We start from the raw sequence: 21157 nt of genomic DNA, 5'->3' as shown, positions 1-21157 counted from the left end.
ATGCCGCATATCAACCCATTCATTTCAATTAAAAAACAAGTTTCTTGCTGCAGTTTGAGCTAGGACCTGTGCGCATTTTTGGACTGTGCATTTGTCACGCATTGACGCACATTTTGTTCACCACGTTTGGCCACATTAGCAATGGCGCTGCAAGCGCGTCACATGTTTTTACCACGTTGCGTAAATGCATGTTGATGCAGCAAGTGTGAACAGGCAGAAGTGTCTGTACCTACTTAGTCCAAAGATACAAATCTGGCCCTGATGATAAGCATCAGTGGGGGGAATTTGTCAAAATCTGGAGCAGCTGCGCAAGTCAACCAATCAGCATCTTTCTTTCATTTTAAAATCTTGACTGAACAATCTGAAAAGAGAAGCTGATTAGTAGCCGCCAGCAACTGCTCCAGATGTTGCTCCAGTTTTGATAAATTCCCATCCCCCATCACTGTATATTGTTCTTCTGCTGGAACTCATATAGGAATGACTGAATCGTTAATTTCCATCCCTTGTAATACAGCAATAAATACTCTGTGAGGAGGTCTCCACGTTGTTGTAACGTATGAATTACTGCATAACTACACCCCCAGCCTGTCATCATAACCCCCCAAACTCGCGTTTCATCACGCGATAAGCAGCCAGTTGCCCCACTTTGGCTGCGGAATGATATGAACGGTTATTCACGCAAAGCATTGTGGGTAATGTAGTTATTTGTGCCTAGACTTAGCATTGCAGGTTAGGCACGTCCCTGCTGAAAAAGACTACAGAACCCCGTCACCCCGGTGACAGGAGGAGCAGGGGGTGTGTGTGAGTCACGTGTGTCCTTGCAGCTCTGCTACGTCTAGTAGAGGTGACCTGCAGCCAGTCTTGACAGAAGCCTCAGAGAAGAGAGTCGTATTCTTCCTTCCTTCTCTTTCTCCTGGTGAACACCGGCCTGTCCGCTGTACAACTCGCACAATGGTTTGTATGGCTTCCTCTACAGCTAGAACACGATGGTTTGCCAGTCAGCCTACTGTGGCCATTCCTGCAATGGCTGGTTTCGGGTTGGCAGCGTGCCAGCTTTATTGTCTTCCATTACGTTTTTTGCTGTAGGACCACATATTGAACATGACAGCGGCACACCTGTCTGTATGAGGGCGGTGTGTGCTCACTGCAGGCCTTCAGGGTTATTTGGCACTGCACCAGGAGACATGCGGTGTGCGGACTACACAGGCAGGTAGTGTGTTCTTTGTCTGGGGTCACCCCCTCCTCTGTGGGGTCACTCTCCCTCCCAGTCTGTGGGGTTACACACTCAACTACCCCTGGGTTGGAGGGGGTCACCCTCAGACATGCACACGGTGATTTGTCCTCTCAAAGACTATGGGAGGAATTTATTGAAACTGGAGCAGTTGCCCAGGGCAACCAATTGGGTTCGCTGTTTGTTCAGTAGAGAATTCACAATGAAAGCGAAGTTGGTTGCCATGCACAACTGCTCCAGATTTTGTTCCATTTTTTGCTATATCTCCCCCCAATGTTTTTTGCTCCCCATTTTATTTTTCTTGTGGGTTTTCCCATCAAGATAGCTTTTTAGTAACCGCTTGTATATGCACAAAGGGGGCTGAACTATGCATCTATGGAAGTGTTCATTTGACTCCAGCTGTAACGTTTTATTTTTGAATGGAGCGGGCAACCATTAAAACGTGTCAGGTTTGTTTTGCTTTCCGTATAGTTCAACCCTTTGCAGGGTTTTTTGTTGTTGTATATGCCCTGTTTCCCCGAAAATAAGACCTAGTACTATTTTTGGGAATTGCTAAAATATAAGACCTACCCCGAAAATAAGACCTAGTTGTGACCATTCCCAGGGCCGGTGGTGGCATAAGGGAGAACTTGGAAGAGAGGCGGGAGACAATCAGCGGTGCCAACGAAGCCAGCGCTAGAGGAAGCGAGGCGGCAGCGGAGGGAGCAGAGCCGCATAAGCCGATGCCTCCTCTATAGTGCCGGCTCCTGTCACAGGCGGAGTGATACCAAATGCACTCCGCCTGTGAAGAATCGATTGTGAAAGCGCACTTTGCTCATTCTGGCCAGCGATTGGTTACCAAATTGCTCTTGGAAAGGTACGGCACCCCTGATTGCCCTGATCACCATATTCTTGACGTTTGCCATTTTGGATTATTTAATTTGGATTTGCATTAACTTTGGATTGTTGTACATTAAAAACAAAATAAGACCTACCCAGAAAATAAGACCTAGTGTGGTTTTTTTTTTGTTTTTTTTTTAGCCCCCAAAACATAAGACAGTGTCTTATTTTTGGGGAAACACGGTATATCTACTGCTAGCAAACAGTAGATGTATGCAAAAATATTAAAAAGTGAAAATAGATACCAAAGGTTAAAACTTACATGTGTCTCTGCTGCGCACTCCTATCTGAAGATTTAAAGATTCTTGGGCGGCTGCAAAAGCTCATGGGGCGTTCGCATGCGCAGTTGAGATCTGCGGCCGGGAGAAGAAACGGTGTAAGTCAATGCAGCAGCTGGCAGCCCGTGGGACAGGAGTCAGCGCTGGATCAGAGACCGGCACCAGCGCTGGAGGAACTACTGGAAAGATCATTGGATCAAGAGGCATCAATTTTTTTACATTTTATGTTACTTTAACCCCATAGGAGAAGACTGGGGCTGGCCGGGACATTGAGACACCAACAGCACACAATAAAATCTGACCGAGGGTCTAAGTTGCTGTGTCCCCATTAGGTTAGGTTTTTTTTTTTTCATCATGGATTCCCTGTCACCAAAAGGGGAATGGCAATAAAAAAAATCCAACCAGTTCTTGAATTTTTTCAAAATGAAAAACGTCTGGTTGTCGTTGAAAGTAATTGAATAACATTTTTAAGGCTAAACCGTTTTTTCAAGTTCTTTAGATGGTCAGCACACGTTGTGTGTGTGTCTTGTGTTTGTTGGTTTTTTTTATGCACATGATTGTGCAATATAATTAGGTTAGATTGGAAAACTGTTTTTTAACTCAGGATTGTAAAGTTTGATAGTTTAAACTGTGTAAAGTGTCATATTAAGTCCCCTTTCACACAGGTGGTCTGATCGGGTCTGCCTGTAAGCTTTTCAGGTGGACTGGACCGGATGCCCGATGCAAGTCTATGGGCGTCCAGGTCTAAATGGACAGTTCTAAATGGACAGTTGTCTGTTTACATCCAGTTACCCTCGACTCTGGCCAGGTCCAGGAAAAACAATGGAATAGTGTTCCGCTTCAACTGATTGTGCCGGATCGGGGGTGATCTGATGTAAGCGGACACGCGTCTGTTTACTTCCGACTTTCCATAGACTGAAATTGGGTCCAGTAATTGCAGGGTTTTTTTTTTCCTTCATCACAAGATGGAGGGAAAAAGCTGGACTCGCACGGCTGTCACAATGTTGACATCCAATCTGTACCGCTCCGATCAGGAGGGGAGTCCATGCACGGATCAGCCCATATGAAGGTGCCTCATTTATGATCCGTGGATAGAGGTGTTGAGTCCCTTTTAAGGCCTTGTTCACACCAAGCGCAGAGCAGGGGCAGACCAGATCAAAACTGCGTCCAATGTATTCCTATGGTATTTTGACCTCCAGTTCACATCGCAGCGTGCGGATCCAGACCAGATCCACACCGGATGAAAAAAATGCGGCAAGCCCTATTTTACCTGCTCTGGAACGCATCAAAATGCATCTAAAATGCAAAAATGCATCAAACGCATGCAAGTGCCTGAAAGTCCATGTTAAACTTAAAAATTTTTTTTTTTTTTTTTACCAAAACCGTCCCTAAACGCATCAAAAACACGACACAACCCACTACACTGCGTGTGCAGAAACCTGATCTGATCTGGTCTGCATTTGGTGTGAACAAGGCCTTAGACGAGCAGTTCGATCAGGTCCCCCTGTCAGGTGGATGTGATCAGAAGCTCTGTTGTGGGGTTTTATTCACACGTGTTTTTGTCTTCTATATGTAGAGGAAAATCTGTCAGGCTAGATATATTAAATATTGCATTTTTATGTATGTTTACATGCATGTCTAGATGCATCCAGTACCAAATTCTGGAATCAAATCACATTTACATTCATGTACACACATTTGCATGCAGTTTGGAGAACCTGACTTTTTCTGCAGATGAACTGGCTGCAGATATAGGCATCTAAACGCAGTGCGTGAATAGGCAATAACTAGATGCTTATATATGTGCTGATAAAGCTTTTTAAATGCATCTAATTGCACATAGTGTGAAAGTAGCCCAAGTCTATGGTCAGCCGAATCTAAACGGACGTGTGTCCACTTATAGTTGATTTACCCAGACTTGTTGTAGGTCTGGAAAAAGGAAGAGAACAGAATGTGATGGATCATGGTAATCTCGTGTAAACACATGTCCTCTTACACGTGACTTCCAATAGACCCTTACCCACTTGAAGTCCGTGGTGTTGAACCCCCTTCCTGGCCTGGCCATTTTTCAGTATTCAGCGCTGCGTTACTTTGACATTATTCTGTCATGCAGCGCTGTACTGAAATTAATTTTATGAGGACGGATAGAGCTTTCTTTTGGTGGTCTTTAATCACAACTGGGGGTTTTAATTTTTTTACTATATTAAGGAAAAATTACTGATTTTTTTTTTTTTTTTATGTTGCCCCTATATTAAATTATAAAGCATTTATTATTACCCAATTTTTTGGTAAAATATAAAAGACGGGGTCACGTCATGTAAAAGACACCAAACATGTCAAGCCTTCTAATTGCACGTGCGTGCGAAACCTCAAACTACAATACCCAAAATTGGCCATAGGCGACGCTTTTACCGCTCATCAGTTTAGGGTTATTAGTGATTGATGGCCCTAAAATGATTGCCCTCACTTAGATGTTCGCCGTGGCAATGTGTAACGTGTAGTGCAATTGTCGTTTTTGTGCGCTGGCGCATATTATATGTGCGTAACCGTGGGGGATAACAATCCCCCTATATAATAGCAACGGCACACTGACAGGTTCTCTTTATGGAGACATTAGGGGTCTCTTAAGACCCCTTATGTCACCTGGGGACCCCCAAAGAAGCTGATGAAGCTGGCACGCAGCCAGCACATACAAACGATCAGCAGACTATAGAGCCGCCGATCGTTTGTATGTGAACAGCCGAGTAACGGCTCTTCGCATCTGACGGGTCTTTTCTGCCCGTGTGAGAGCAGAAAAAAAGCCGTCTATTTACGGCAACCTGCCAATGTGAGATTGCCGTCCGTCTGTTTTTTTGCAACGGGCAGACGGCAAATGTGGTTAAATGTGAACTGTACGTACCAGGAGGAGGATCATGCAAAAAGACAGGCTTCTAGAGGAAATCCATTTATTTGGAAATCTTCAGGTAGAAGCTAATGCGTTCTGGGTCTTATTATATAAGGTTTATGATTTCATCCTTCAATCGTGTTTTATCAATTTATAGCCATGCTTTTGGCCTTTCTCTGATTGAAAACAAATGGGAAAAGGCTGTAAAGCTGCCCTTTCTAGTTTTGGATGATCAGTCATGAGTGTCTTTGCCATGGAAGCACATGTTTGTGGTGGTAGATAGAACAAGCGTGCACACATGTATACACAGCCATAGCGTTCCTAAGTTTCCTCCTCACCTGTTAGCAATATTCCCTCATTAGCGGGTGGAAACTCTGTGGCAACATTACAGCCAATGGCATTTGGGGGAGAAGACACTCCCTGCATGTGACATGTCTGCTCTGCTGAATCGCCTGTTAAAGTAAACCTGCTGTGAGATGTATAGAGGCTGCCAGTGATTACCTCCTGAACATGCTATGTTTTGCTGCTGTGCTCAACTACAGTATTGGTTTAAACTTTACTCTGAATCACTGACCCAGAGCAAGTGGGCAGATCAGAAAAGTCAGAAGTTGTTACTTGCATACTTGTTACTAGTACATAACACAATATATTAAAGCATATGTAGGGCGTAGCAGCCAGGAAACTAGTATTTTCAGGATAGAGGTGAGTCGGTCGTCGCGACCCCAAGACAGCGACGCCGGGGTCGACGAGTCCGAGCCTCTCTCTGGATCCCCAGCGGAGCCTCTGCCGCACCTTAAGTTCCTGTCTAATATGTGATCTTGACTGGTTGTCTCCTTTAGGGTCCAGTCTGCTGCAGTGCATGAAACGCACGCACATTAACACGAGTTTTGTCCTACATTAACTTGCATTAGGGCAGACGAGTCATTTGAATGGGCTTCCTAAAGCACCATACCGGACCAAAAATCTGGCATGCGGCACTCTTGATAATGCAGCACACAGTAGTGTATTGCCCTTTGTTGCAGCACAGGTGCATTGTAGTGACATTGAAAATGAATTGCCCTGCAGCACAGAATCATCAAATGTGTTGCAGTAACATGCACATTATCGCAGCACACAGGTGTGACTGGGCCCTTACAGGTAACCTGTTCAACAGAAAAGCATAGGCTGCCTTTCCTAACCTCGCCTTCTGAAATTACTGTCAGGCTGATCCTTTGGCTTCAGTACTTTTGGCCAATGACCTGAAGCAATTATGTAGATTAAGATTTCTGAATGCTTGTTCAGCGTCAGTAACTGACTAATGCAAAGGACTGCCAAGCGGCCAGCGATTTCAGGAGACCGCAGTGGGCATCTTGGCTTACACATGTCTCTCAGTTGAGTATCCCTTACCGCTCTTATTCTGTGCTCACTAGATTACTCTCATCCATTCATTGTTCTTTGTATAGGTCAGATCGTCATCTGTGAAATATGTTTCATAAGAGTTTTGTGTTACCTAGTCGAGTCCATATGGGGTAAGATTACTTGGTTAACGAAGGACATGTGCGTGTAAAGCGTCTGTCTTCCAGGGACTGAGCTTGGGAATGACCTTAATTTAAAGGATATTCCTTCAGGGCTTTGTGACCATATGCCAGGTTATGCCTGGAGAACTGGTGCTGCCAGTTATGTAGCATTCTTCACAATTGCCACCGCTGTACAGCAGTGATCCCCCAAACTCACAGATGGGACAGGGCCTCATAATGACATATGGAGAAAGTGGCTGTAAATGTATTTCTTGAAGACCTTAATGTTGCAAAACTAGCCATGAAGCAATATGTGAAATCTCATCGCTCCATCACCCGGGTGCACTGCAGGTACTGGTCGGGAGCCATCCACGCTCTGTAAAAACACCGCCTTCTGCTCGTCACCATGCATGTAGTTTATTCTAGAGGTGGGTGGCTGCTAGGCGGGGGCTATACCATGATGGCTGTTGGATGAAATAAACTGCATGGTGAACAAGCGGTGTGTAGCATTTCATGAAGCAAATCTAACTGAAGAGAAATTCTGCAATGAAAACTTTCATCCCTCACCATCTTGGCTGTCAGGCCTTCGTTTGAGAACAACTTCTCCTTGGACATATCTGTTCTCTGTCTCTTGATTACTATGGGGGAAATGTATCAAAACTGGAGCAGTTGCCCATGGCAACCAATCAGCATCTTCAGTTTGCTCAGGTAAGATTTGAAAATGAGACAGAGAAGCTGATTGGTTGCAGTGCAAATCTGCCCCAGATTTTACATGCCTCTCTTGATTGAAAAGATTACCACTTTGAGGTAAAAAGGTTGATAACGCAGCTTGTGGGCATGGCAAATATAATTTAACAGAAGCATGCACCATTTATGGCTTCAGCTGTAGCAATTCTGACCCTTTTTAGAAATGCCTGTGACACTCTGCCATACCTAGGCAGTAATTTAATGGGGTTTCAAAACTCTATAAAGCCCAATCCACTGCAGTGCAAGTCCAATCTGATGTACTGGCGTCATTGGCCCTCATAGCCGACTCTTGGCATTCCTTAGTTTTGATAGAGATGATACAGGCTGCCAATTGCAGCCATCTTTTTAGGTTCCTGGAGGACATTTATCAAAGGGTCTGAGGTCTGTGCTGAAGGTTTCATTATGGTCCAGTGGGCACCACCTCAATGCAAACTATTCTGACCATATTTCACAATCTGACAGCCAAAATATTGAAATTAGTTTGATGGACACCAAATACACTGTATAGTGGATGCATATATGGCTTGGGGGATTTCATGTGTTTTTATTCCCTGCCAGATTGGAGCATAGGCATGTTTGGTGTCTGATTGGCATCTTCTCATACATCAGTGTTTCATTACTTTTTCTGAATGCAACTCCCTCACAGTAAACAAAATATGGAAAATGAATAGTTTGGGTCTTCTAGTTCAGTTGTAGGTCAAAACATAAGATTCACAGATGTTTTTTCTGTAGACTGTCTACAACCTGACCAATTCCAACATGACTCCGTTAGAACTCTGGCCAATGGGAATGTACAACAAGCTCTGCTTTGTGTCAATGTCTCTTAAACTGAGCTAAGTTCTAGTTGGGCGTTATATGGAATGCCACCTCCCCACCATAGACCTTAGATTTAAATCTGACCATTTCATCCCTGACTTTGCAGGAATGTGGGCTACACTGTATTCAGTAAAGTTTCCCTATTCACCCCACTTAGTTTGGGGTTCATCAGACCTCATTATAGTCATGCTTTTGCCTTGCATGGTCCCTTTAGTGAGGTGAATGGGATCCTTTATTATGGTAACGCATGATGTCACACTTGTTATGGTACACAATACCAAATTAGCTTGGTTGCTGATTTTAGAAAAAATAAATCACTATCTGGACCTCAGCAGGCAGATGAGTAATTGGGTAATTAGTGCAAATGTCAACATGCCCACCCAGTGTTACACCCCTCCAGCTTTTTTTAATATTAACTAGTTAATTCCAAATACTGGTTTTGGGTTTTGTTTTTTCCATGAGAGCAGCTTATACTTTAAAAACCCACTAAACTGTACATTGGAATACATTGCAGGCACAAAGTGGTATCTATACATTCAGATGTCTTAAATCGGGCCACAAATCCTGAGGCACACAAATCCAACAAATTCATGAGCTTCCTAAGACCCTTTCAGACTGACTATCAAACCCGCCTGTCAGTTTTTCAAGATTTGATTGGAAGCCCAATGCTAGCCTATGGGCGGTGGCATCGAAACTGAGTTCCATTTTGGTGGACCTGATTATTGCAGATTAGGGGTAATCTAATGTAAGGGACACGTGTCCACTTACATCTGACTCCCCATAGTCCTAACACATGGGGTCTGGTAAATTTCAGGTTTTTCCTCCATGGCAAGATGGCGGAAACAACTGTACGGGCCCGGATATCAGTGGTAACATCCATTCCGAACTGCTTCAATCCGCAGGGACAAATCCCCTCCTGATCAGAATTGACACTCCAGTGTTAAAGGGCCTTACACTTTCAAATATTTACCTTTTTACAATACTCCACATAACCTTTGAATGAAATGGGGGAAAACTCCATATCCATATGGCCTGGTTCACACTAAATGTATTGAGTAAGTGTGGCAAAATGATTCACAAGTCCCATTCATTCCTATGGCCCCTGTTCACATCTGAATATTTTTGTTGCCATAAGTTAAACGCCTGTCCCTGGAAAAAGTACATGAGCTTCTTTTTGGCAGAGACGGCTTGTTTTGCCCATTTCATCAATGTCACAATCTGCTCATAAAAACGTGCGCCTTAATGCATATGTGGTTTACGTGTGTAAAAATGTGCAGCAAAAAATGCTCATTTATAAGCACAAACGCTGTTGCGCACATGTGAATCAGGGCTAAATGAGCTGACTTATCTCATTTTAAAGTTGTTGATGGTTTTTATGCATACAGATATGCTATGGATATTTCATCCCCCGCAGTGTTGGATCATTTGTGACTGTTTCCTACCATGTACATGTGAGAGTGGTGGCTTCATCATAGTATGGAAAATATGACCTCTAGAAGAATTAATATTTTGTTGCTGTTCTGGATAAAACGCTGACTGTCTTTTCCTTCCTTTCTAGGCTCAACCTTTAAGAGTCCTGGTGACTGGAGCTGCCGGTCAGATTGCCTACTCTCTGCTGTACGGAATTGCTAAAGGGGATGTGTTTGGCAAAGACCAGGTAAATGTTGTACTTATGCATGCACGCAGTGTGTATCATTGTATGTCATGTCACGTATTGGTACATTGCACTTAGCAGACTAGAACTTCTTTTTTTTTGTCTTTTAATAGTTTTATCAATGTTACCATTAATGTACTCTCAAAGTAATGAGTGGACTGCTCCTGAAATGGGAAATATCAGTTATATGTACCTGTCCCCAGACTACGGACATTCAACTATTTCCATATTCTTAACAAGCAGTAAAAGATTTAAACCTAAGCCAGGTTGGTTTTAAAGGGGGCCCTAAAACCTACGTGTTCCTTTTCCCTGCATGGTTTAAAGCACAGGTTGGCTTTAAGCTGAATTTGCCACGCGTTTAAGTGACGAAAATATCGAAGACCTTTTCTCCAACTCCTGTGGTTATTAGCAGTAGAAAGGTTATCCTGTCTGACTCATCCATGCTGGAATCCAGCCAAAACTCATGTGAGGCCCCATTCACACCAGGGCATTTCGTTGCGTGTTTATTTTTCTGCGCTGAAACGCATGCAAATTAAAATCCCATATATTCCTATGGGGGCCGTTCATGCAAACACGCTTAACTGTCCTTTACAATACGCCCGTGGCTTGAAATAGTCCCTGAGCTTTTGTGGCGCTGATCAGCTCGTTTTGCTCCATAAACTTTAAAAGTAACTGATGAGCGCATTTTTGCAGCCAACACTAGACATTGGGCAACTGAAAAGGAGCTGAAAAAACGCTCTGACATATGAACAGAAAACGTGCTGAACACTGTCGCCCTGGTGTGAATGGGGACCAACTCTTTTTTGTATGTGTCCCCCATTGGGGGTTATTTCCCCTCACTTCCTATCCTGGTGACAGGTGGCTACTATATCCAGCAGGAGGCAGACTTATTTCTTCTGGAAGAATGCTACTTGCTTGGTTGTCATTCTGGACCCAATCTCCTCCTAGAGTCAAGAACTGAATACTCTAGTCTGTCATGCTGGCTGTACATGAAATGATCATTTTGATAGGGGGGAATCCCATCAGTCAGAAATCCCATCAGTCAAAAATCCCAATAAATGAGCTGTTTTAATTAACAAATCGTTTTAATCATTAAAAGAAACAATTGGTCATGTTGGAAAGTCTAATTGAATTTTCTCATTTTGTCTTGTTGGGACAATCGTATAATGTTCTGGATTGTCATCTGTAGCGATGTAGCAGATTGATACATGAAGTTAATTCATCTAATGCCCAATATGCGCTTGTTTTATTGCAGCAACTGGTGCTTATTCTTCTGGATATTACACCGATGATGGGAGTATTGGGAGGAGTTGTAATGGAGCTCCAGGACTGTGCCCTACCTCTGTTGAAAGGTAATTGTTCTGCGTAGGGTCTTTTACTTCCAATGGCTGACAGTAAATTTAAATGTGTCATGTACTGTAGTCCTAAAGGTAAAAGTTACCCCTTTCCGTGTGTCCATTTTTACTCGCTAGATCAACAATTGTGCATGTTCATGTGTTTATGCAATCATAAGCATTGTCCTCAATAGGCCCTATAAAGTGTGAAAAGCATCCCTAATCCAGAGGTAACGACTGAGGAAGACTCTATAAAATCTCCTTGAAAATGTCAATTCTGAGAGATGAAAGTGATCTTTGATCTGACACAGCAGTGCCGCTTACAATTTTTAATTGTGAGTCTCTCTCTCTCCACAAATCTGACACCGGAACAAGCTAAGTAAGCAGTTGTGTAATACTCTGCTCATTTAATTCCAGAGTCACATTTTACCCATTAAGCATAAAGAAAATATTTTTCCTGATGGGTCCAAAGTGTTTGTTTCATGTAGTGTGTTTGTGTGTCTGAAGGGTAAAGGTTTGTTCTACACGCTCTCCTTTAAAAACAGCCTGACAAGTTTACGTCATTTTATTACTGTTTTCGAGTTGTTTGTGAACTGCAGACATCTGAAAATCTATGGGTCATAGGTTGAACTGCCGTGGTGTTCTATTCAGACATGACGCTGCGACCCACTGCAGAGGGTGTCGCGACCCACTTTTGGGTCGCGACCCACGAGTTGAGAACCACTGATCTAGAGCACATGCAGGTTCATTTGCATATTACAACTTGTTCTTTTACATTAGACTCTTTGAAATGCCAATGAGAGAGTGAAAGTTATTGTGAAGTTCACATGAGGATCCATATAGACTGATTTCCCACTTTTGCATATTGGGAGTGGATGAAGCATAATGTTGAGCGGACATGTTTTAATGTACTTGGGCACAGTTCTATGTGCTGAGAGAACATTGATCTATGTTTCATCTGAGAGACCGCACAGTCACTGACGGCTACAGTGTTCAAACTAAAGGGGACCACTCATACAGTCTGATTGTACAATTTCCATCTACCAAAACTATGGAATGAGGACTAACCTAAGCCAAGTATGTATCAAATCATGCAAGATTGCATTATAAAGTGGATGATGGATCTAAAGGAGATTGTACAAACAGATTGTATAGTGCATGGTCAGACTAATATGTGATCACGTATTTACCATGACAGATAATGGGGATCACATACTGGCTGGAGGCGACTTTACAAAGAACTTGTCCTGCCTGCAGATTGCACTGTACCTCCGTACTTCTTGCTCTGCATGTGAGTGCGCAATGATGGAACTGGTATAAATTAAGCTAAACCTTTTTAGATTAAAAACTGAAATACCAAATTGCATTTTTTTTACTTCTCCACTTTTTTGTTTTTTTGTTATACCTAAAAAGGACATGAGTATAAGAACAATGTATTAAGTCTTTTATGACTGGTTTAAAAAAAATCCTACATGGGAAGATTAGTCTGATATTGTCAAGTTAACTGTTACATACTGAAGCTGCTGTTCTGGCATCTACGTTTCAATGACATCTGCTCCTGAAAGTGTTACCATGAACATTGACAATTATGCATTTAAATGCTTATGCTTCTTAATCATACACTTCATGTTTAAACCATAAATCCAGTTCTAAAAGAAATGGTGCATTAGAAGATCAGTCCAGCGCGGCCGTCTGCAGTACTTATTTTATTCTGCTGCAAAATGTTGAACTCTGATTAGCACTTCCTGAGCCCAGACTGGACCTTGCCCCCAGGCTGTGACCGGACAGTGAAGAAGCAGCATCATGATGAGCTCACCTGTCTGCATTCACCTCCTATAGGCATGCTCCTCTGATTTGTGCTCTACTCTGAACTCTTTTGTTTATAAACTGCAAGAAGCTAATATCTGGTCAAATTCAGACACTAGCACCATCTGCCTTAGTTGTGCATAAGTCTCTTTGTAGACTAGAGCCTCCAGGGTAGGTGGAAGGATTTTAAGGACATTCTCCCAACAAAAATTTCTGGCATTAAAAAAAAAAAAGAAAAAATGTATCGCGCCAAGGTTTTAGTCTAAAATTGGCAAACATTGCTGAGAGTAGGTGAGATCTATTCTCTGCTATTCATTGTTTGGATTACTTTTGCAGATGTGGTAGCTACAGACAAGGAAGAGGAGGCCTTCAAAGACCTGGATGTTGCTGTCCTGGTGGGCTCCATGCCAAGGAGGGAAGGAATGGAAAGAAAAGACCTGCTGAAGGCTAATGTGAAAATCTTTAAATCCCAAGGTGCCGCTCTTGACAAATACGCCAAGAAGTCTGTGAAGGTGATTCTTTCTATAAAGTGACAATACCTATTACAATCAGACAGCCTAGCTCATCTATTAAAGATTTAAGGGCTCGATAAAGATACCCATAGAGATGAGTCAGTTGATGCAGCTATTTTTGGGCAGAGCAGGCGATTGTTCTCTTGTCTGAGAGGACCCTGCCGCACAGTTGCTGAAGTTTTCAAACCTGCCCCATCACAATTTGCCTCCCTGAAGATGAGCAACACTATCCATGTATAGTAGTGCCACTTGTCTTCACCATCCTAACTGTATATGGTCAGTCTTGACTGCTTTGCATGCCACCTTTTTTGAAGTAGAACTAAATTCGGCATGGAGCTGGTGAGCTCTCAGCCAAAGTGTGCGCAAAGTGTCTGCAGCTTTATTTTACATTGTTTTCTTCACATACTGTACTTGCAATTTATGGTACCCTCCAGTGGTGACAGGTCTCTATGCCAATTGCTGCTGCTCCATCTTTTCCTGCTGCTTCTACCGACTTTCTGTACTCATCTTCAGCCATTGGATGACCAATGATGATGTTACTATGTTCTTGGATCTACTTGGCACCTGCCACCAGGTTTTATTCTTGGCATGCCAAGAATGATTAGGGATGTGCATAAGAAAAGAAACTGCCAGGAGCATTTATTGGTAACATGTTCACACTAGATAGTCCTGCCCCACCCTCTGCTATACTTGGTTACTCTTGCCAGTCCCCCACATCGCTACAAGTTAGGGGCCGGTAGATTCTTCTTTTAGCTGCTTCCAGTTGTAGAAAGTGACCGCTTTGGTCAACAGTTCTCATGTTTTTGTTTTTTTGGGTTTTTTTTCAGGTGATTGTGGTGGGCAATCCTGCAAACACTAACTGCCTGACTGCAATGAAGTCTGCTCCATCCATTCCCAAAGATAACTTCAGCTGCTTGACCCGTCTAGATCACAACAGAGCAAAAGCTCAGGTAAAAGAAGGCGGCCATTGAATTGTTTCTTGATTCTAAATGAGCTATTTCCTAGAGATAATTGTCACGAAGGGTTTGATGTAGAATATGTACTTTTTGTGATTGATTTCCCACTTTCATTTTCAGCAAAGCAAGAAACTTAACGTAAAGTAAATATATTCTGCCATGTCTGGCTGCTCTGCACACATGAAAATATTTTACTTTGAGATCATTGAACCAATCACATCAGTTTTGTTTGGTTTTTTTGTTACTCCAGATTGCAAATCGTTTGAAGGTAGCAAATGATGATGTCAAAAATGTGATCATCTGGGGAAATCACTCCTCCACTCAGTACCCTGATGTTAGTCATGCTGTTGCCAATCTCAAAGGAAAGGACGTGTCGGTGTTTGAAGCAGTGAAGGATGACAGCTGGCTGAAAGGGGAATTCATCTCGGTAAGAAGAAAAGTTACAGCATATATGTAGTTTATAATCCATTTTAAAAATGCACCACAGGGAGTCCAAATCTACGGGAATTTAAACTGTAGCCTGATGTAGATAAATGGCAATATAAACTATATTGAGGTAGTTTTATGCGTGTATATAAAAGTGCCCCAATAAGGTGTGCTTCCCTTCCTCTGGCCTCTGTCCATCTGGGAGCTCAGAGTACTGAATCCGTGCATTCATACCGAATCCCTTGTGTTACCATCCATTTCCAATGGATGGTAACACAAGGGCAACAAAAAATTGGTGTGAATGAGATGGCTTACACCGGTGCGTTACGTAGTAGTTGAGGTTGAATAAACACATGTCCATAAAGTTCAACATGTGTACACACGAGTCCCTTTTGTGATCTAATTTTTAAGAGTACCTGTACCCCCTGTATGTTATGGTCTGAGGAAGGTATCTAAATGATTTTTGAATGATTCAATACTCCCTGCTGATACCACTGCTTGTGGCAGCGAGTTCCAAAATGTAACTGAAAAGAAGCCCCCATGCCCTTCGTGGTTAAATCTTTTCTCCACCAATTTTTGGTGGTGGCCTTGTAATGTCACTTGCACTGGAGAAAAAAAAGTAGAGAATGCTCTTCTACTTTCAGTGAAACGCTGCAAAAATGCATCAACGCATTGCAAACTTCAGTAAAGTATGTTCACTCTAGACTTGTTGCTTCATATAACGCTTAATGATAAAAAGGACAACTGAAAACGAAGCCTAAAAATCTCATTGGATTGCACAGAAGTTGGAAAGGTACAATTGCAAAGCAATGGACCGTCCGTTGCATTGCGATTTTGGGGTGACTGGTGCCTAATGGAGATGGATGTAATTCTCCTTTTTACTGGATAAAATCCTACTTAAAGCTCCCTCTAGTGCTGACGATGTGAGCAAAAAAAACAGGTATTTTGTGTGGGTAGGGTTATGACTTGGCTAAATAAACTACTACAACCTTCCCACTCCATCTCTACAACATGAATCTTAATTATTCTGTAGTCCTAATATTTTCCATGTGCGGGCGCGCGCAATTTTAAAGGTTAACATGTTTAGTGTCTATTTACCCGACGTGACCCCGTCTTTTATATTCTACCAAAAAATTGAGGTGAAAATAAATGTTTCATAACGATTTAAACGGAAACATGGTTTCCAAAAAAAGGGTACTTTTTTTGTTATAGTAAAAAATAAAACTCCCAGTGGTGATTTAAATACCACTAAAATAAAGCCCTATCTGTCCCCAAAAAATGGTATGAAATTCATTTCAGTACAGCATTGCATGACGGAATAAACATCAGTCAAAGTACCGCAGCTCTGAACACTGAAAAATGGCCTGGCCAGGAAGGGGGTGAAACACCATGGCCTTTAAGTGGTTAATGTATATAATCTGGGTGCCTGTGCACTTAAGTGAATATCACATGACCAAATGCCTTGGCATAAATTTATATTCCATCAACCTAATCTAATGCTTCTGTGGTGGGTTCTTTTTTATTCCAGTTTTAACTATAGTCATTTGTGTCTCCATCTCTTCTAGACTGTGCAGCAGCGTGGCGCTGCTGTTATTGCAGCGAGGAAGTTATCCAGTGCTATGTCTGCTGCCAAAGCCATCTGTGATCATATTAAAGACATTTGGTTTGGAACCCCAGAGGTAAATGAGGTTTAATTTGCCCAGTGAGGCCCTTAACATCACCAAATATGTATTTGAATCTGTTTAAACCAGAGAGAATTGTCAGTACTTCAATATCCTAGCTTTGAAATGGCTATTAGGTGTCTGTGATAACAGCTTGTACTGTATATAAGAAAATACATTTTTTTGCAGTGTTGTGCATTTCCATGGTGCAGACAAGCTGGCTATTTGCACCATAGAATCTCAATGCTAATCCAGGACTGGCTCCATCCAGGACCTCCCCCCCCAGCATTCCACAGAAGTGAAGGGGTGAAAACACCGCGATTTTATTTATTTTTAAATCAATGAGGGACGCCTTGATATTTTGTATACTTTTAAAGGGTGTTGTGACTGAAAAAAGGTTGAGAAACAATACTCTATACTGAGTTTGGATATAATCTGTTGATTAAAGAAATTGCCTTTCAACAAACCAAAGCTGCTGCGGTGCTTGCTGAATTTCGTCTTGTACGCCCATGTATAAAATTTTTCTTCTGTCAATGGTGATGCCAGCAAGGACACCTTGGCAGGAAAGGGCATTAGGGTATATTCATCCAGTGGGTTTTTGGTGAAGCTGAAGGTAGTATGTAAATCACACCCAGCTCTGTTTTATGTCCTCCATGCTGACACTTCGCATGGGTTGTCAGGGGTTAACACATAGTACCGTGTTTCCCCGAAAATAAGACCTAGTTCGGTGGTAGGTCTTATATTACAGAAATCCCCGAAGATAGCGCTAGGTCTTATTTTCGGGGTAGGTCTTATATTACAGAAATCCCCGAAGATAGCGCTAGGTCTTATTTTCGGGGTAGGTCTTATATTACAGAAATCCCCGAAGATAGCGCTAGGTCTTATTTTCGGGGTAGGTCTTATATTACAGAAATCCCCGAAGATAGCGCTAGGTCTTATTTTCGGGGTAGGTCTTATATTACAGAAATCCCCGAAGATAGCGCTAGGTCTTATTTTCGGGGTAGGTCTTATATTACAGAAATCCCCGAAGATAGCGCTAGGTCTTATTTTCGGGGTAGGTCTTATATTACAGAAATCCCCGAAGATAGCGCTAGGTCTTATTTTCGGGGTAGGTCTTATATTACAGAAATCCCCGAAGATAGCGCTAGGTCTTATTTTCGGGGTAGGTCTTATATTACAGAAATCCCCGAAGATAGCGCTAGGTCTTATTTTCGGGGTAGGTCTTATATTACAGAAATCCCCGAAGATAGCGCTAGGTCTTATTTTCGGGGAAACACGGTAGATATGAAGATCAAAGTGACACATTCAGTCGGACCAGAAACATTTTTGGTCCACTAAAATGTTTACATTTTCTTTTCTTGCCTCTGGTTTTAACTTCTGTTTTTTTTTTTTTTTTAACTGGGTCCTGTCTAGCTGCAGAGAGGTAATACAGGTACTGATACTAGGGGAGGGGCATGTTGTCTGTGCAGTGTTCTACATTAACGGAGCTACTGCATACAGCAGTCAGACATTACCTAGGCTGTCAATAGGGTAAATTGCAAGTAATTAAAAAAACTAATTCACAGGTAATGCAGGGAGGGTTGTGTGTGTCACATTTCAGAATATTTTTAATATGGCAAAGTATAGTAAGTAGCCTGTTACTAAAGTCTGGGTAATTACGCTTTCCAATCTAAATGGCATAATTTTGTAACTTTTTTTATTTCTTTTTCTTCTCTTTACAGGGGCAGCATGTGTCCATGGGTGTTATTTCAGATGGGAACTCCTATGGAGTGCCCTGTGAACTTATTTACTCCTTTCCTGTTGTAATTAAGGTAACATTTTAAAATGTCTTTGTATAATGGAGTTCTCTTTTTATTTTTATTCTCTTTTATGTAGGAGATAAGTGGTTTTACAAAAGTTAAATAACTTTTCAAAACCGAGTATGACAGTGGTAAAACTTTTTGTCGACGTTTTGACTTGTACTCTGTTTATGGACTTGCAGCAATTGCCCTTTCCCAACTTCCTGCAAAAGCTAGAGACTGCATTTTGAGAGCTTGCAGCCTCTTTCTCTCTGTACTCAGCCCCGATGCTGGCGACGTACACTGTACGTCGTCAGTCACGAAGGGGTTAAAAGTGTACTAGTCCAAGGATGAATGGATACTTGGAGAGCAAACATTTGACTCCTGCAAAAACAATTTGTGGCCTGTAACATGCAGTTCATGCCAAACCTGTAGTGTAATAGCAACTTATACACAGATCTTCCAACCCCTCCAGTTGCAGTTACAATGTCAGCAAGTAAATTTTGATGGCATGATGTTTACTTCTACACTGATTATCACTCAGCACATTTGGTCCTGGTTCTAGATGGAACTATACTTAATGTTGAACCTTACAAAAATAATAAATCAAGCATGCAGCTACTTTATTTTAGAAGAGACATGCGGTCTCTTCTGCACAATACAAACTTAACCGCCTGTTCACAGTATTCTTCAGAATGTATGCTGACCATGCGCAGCTCAATGTAACATCTAGGAACCTTTATGTGCCAGGGAGAACATGTATGTGCCAGTGCTTGAAGGCAAGTAAAGTTCTGCTTAAATGGGTCTCCCCAAAGCTAATGTGCAATTTATGGCAGACCTGCCTTTTAGCTTGCTCTGATGCTGCCATCTTATTCTGCGTCCAGAGTCTTCTGCCTTCAGCCATTGGTTGGCAATGGATGATGAAACTCCAGGATGTAGTTGCATGTCCCAGTACCTGGCTGCTACTCTCATTATTTGTATGGTGGTCCATGTACAGTTAGGAAAAAAAACTGGTAGCAGCAAGTGCAGGATGTGTTATGGCAGAAGACACTCTACCATAAATCTCAGCCTGCTAACTTGTTTGTGTTGTAATTTGTTTTTGTTTTTTTGTTCCAAGAATTCTGTTGATCGCTAAATTATTGATAAACATTATCTAAATATTGATCCCATCTCCAAACAGAATAAAAGCTGGAAGATAGTCGAAGGCCTAAAAATTGATGACTTCTCTCGTGGGAAGATTGATGCAACAGCCAAAGAACTTCAAGAGGAGAAAGATACTGCTTTTGAGTTTCTCTCAATTGCATGACTAGAAACTAGTCCACCAATGCACTTAACCAGTGAAAATATGAAAAGTAGTCTTTAGTATCGCGTGCTATTTATGTCTAAAATGGTCAAGTCAAACAAAATCACTCACATCTTTGAGTTTTGTACCTGTGACTAGTTCAAGCCATTCCTGGTGGTTTTGAAACAATAAAACACTGCTGGGTGTAGACACCAATTTGTTTGTTTGAGTTCTTCTCTGTCTGAAGCTTTTTTTTTTGGGGGGGGCCTCAAACTCTTGTGTGTACAGTAAAATGTAGTAATTCAAAGCATTGAATTCAGAAACTGTGTTTAGCCCCCAGTAAGACTGAAGGAATGATCCTCCTCACTAGATGAAAGCGGAAATGTCCGCATATCGCAGGATAAAATGCGGTCATGCATTTCACGCTGATCATAGCACTTTCTGAAAGTCTAGCGAGACTGACTTTCCTGCCACCGCAGTCCGAGATCTAAAAAGCTGACAAGACTTCCTATACAGCAGTTTGTGCCGTCACAAATGCCACTCTGCGTCACTCAGTTGGATTCCCTGTTCTGTAGAGATCAGTTGGGTTTCTACCTTTTGCATCTCCACTGAAAATTAAGATATGCAAGATTGCATGCGTCTCAGATTGGTAATAGCCAAATCGAAATTACATGTGTATAGAGTAGGCCTTTATGAACAAACCGTGAATTATTATGTGGGTGTGGTGTGAATGAACCATTTGACAGAAAAAAAATATGCCATATTTTATGTCCCTAAAACATAAACCTGCATGTTATAATTATTATATAGCGCCAACAGTTTGCGCAACGCTTTACAATATAAGGAAAACCTTACAATCGCAATTAAAGACTGGATGGTAAGGAGGGCCCTGCCCCTGAGGGCTTCCAATCTAAAAGGGAGGGAGAAGTGATACATGAGGTAGCTGTGTGGGGATGAATTGTTTGAGAACATGGTGGTTAGGTCGAGGTGGGATAGGCTTCCCTGAAGAGATGAGTCTTAAGGGATCGTTTTAAAGGCAGTCAAGGTGGGAGATAGACGGGACAGGTTGGGGTAAAGAGTTCCAGAGGATGGGAGAGACTAGAGAAGTCCTGGAGGCGAGTATGGGAGGAGTTGACAAGGGAGCTGGAAAGCAGGAGGTCTTGGGATGAGTGGACGGTTAGGGTGAAGACGGTTGAAATGTATCTGGGGGCAGAGTTGTGGATGGCTTTATACGTGACTTAATATTTTTAATTTTATCCTCTGGGCGAGTGGAATCCAGCGTAGGGATTGACAGATGGGAGTTGCAGACACTGAGCGGTTGGTCAGGTGAGAGGTTTAGAGTCTTTACCAGGTTAGTATGACATTTTATGTTCCCATGTGAGGGAGATTGCATTTCCTGTCTAGGTGTTGGGTGTCT

At 42.3% G+C, this 21157-nt stretch overlaps 1 protein-coding gene across 1 annotated transcript; it reads left to right on the top strand.

Annotated features, from left to right (window-relative positions):
• The first annotated feature begins 794 nt into the window (after positions 1 to 794).
• On the top strand, positions 795 to 19956 carry MDH1 (malate dehydrogenase 1). Its single transcript, XM_018555593.1, has 9 exons — positions 795 to 954; positions 9890 to 9988; positions 11241 to 11337; positions 13462 to 13637; positions 14465 to 14587; positions 14844 to 15020; positions 16585 to 16698; positions 18402 to 18491; positions 19639 to 19956. Exons 1-9 carry the CDS (start codon positions 952 to 954, stop codon positions 19762 to 19764), a joined length of 1005 nt encoding a protein of 334 aa, XP_018411095.1. The 5' UTR covers positions 795 to 951; the 3' UTR covers positions 19765 to 19956.
• Positions 19957 to 21157: the final 1201 nt, after the last annotated feature.

Source organism: Nanorana parkeri, unplaced genomic scaffold, assembly GCF_000935625.1.
Source record: "Nanorana parkeri isolate BGI_ZX_2015 unplaced genomic scaffold, ASM93562v1 scaffold11, whole genome shotgun sequence".
Taxonomy (NCBI): domain Eukaryota; kingdom Metazoa; phylum Chordata; class Amphibia; order Anura; family Dicroglossidae; genus Nanorana; species Nanorana parkeri.
Note: the sequence above shows the minus strand (reverse complement) of the source record. Positions and strands in the feature narration are given on the sequence as shown.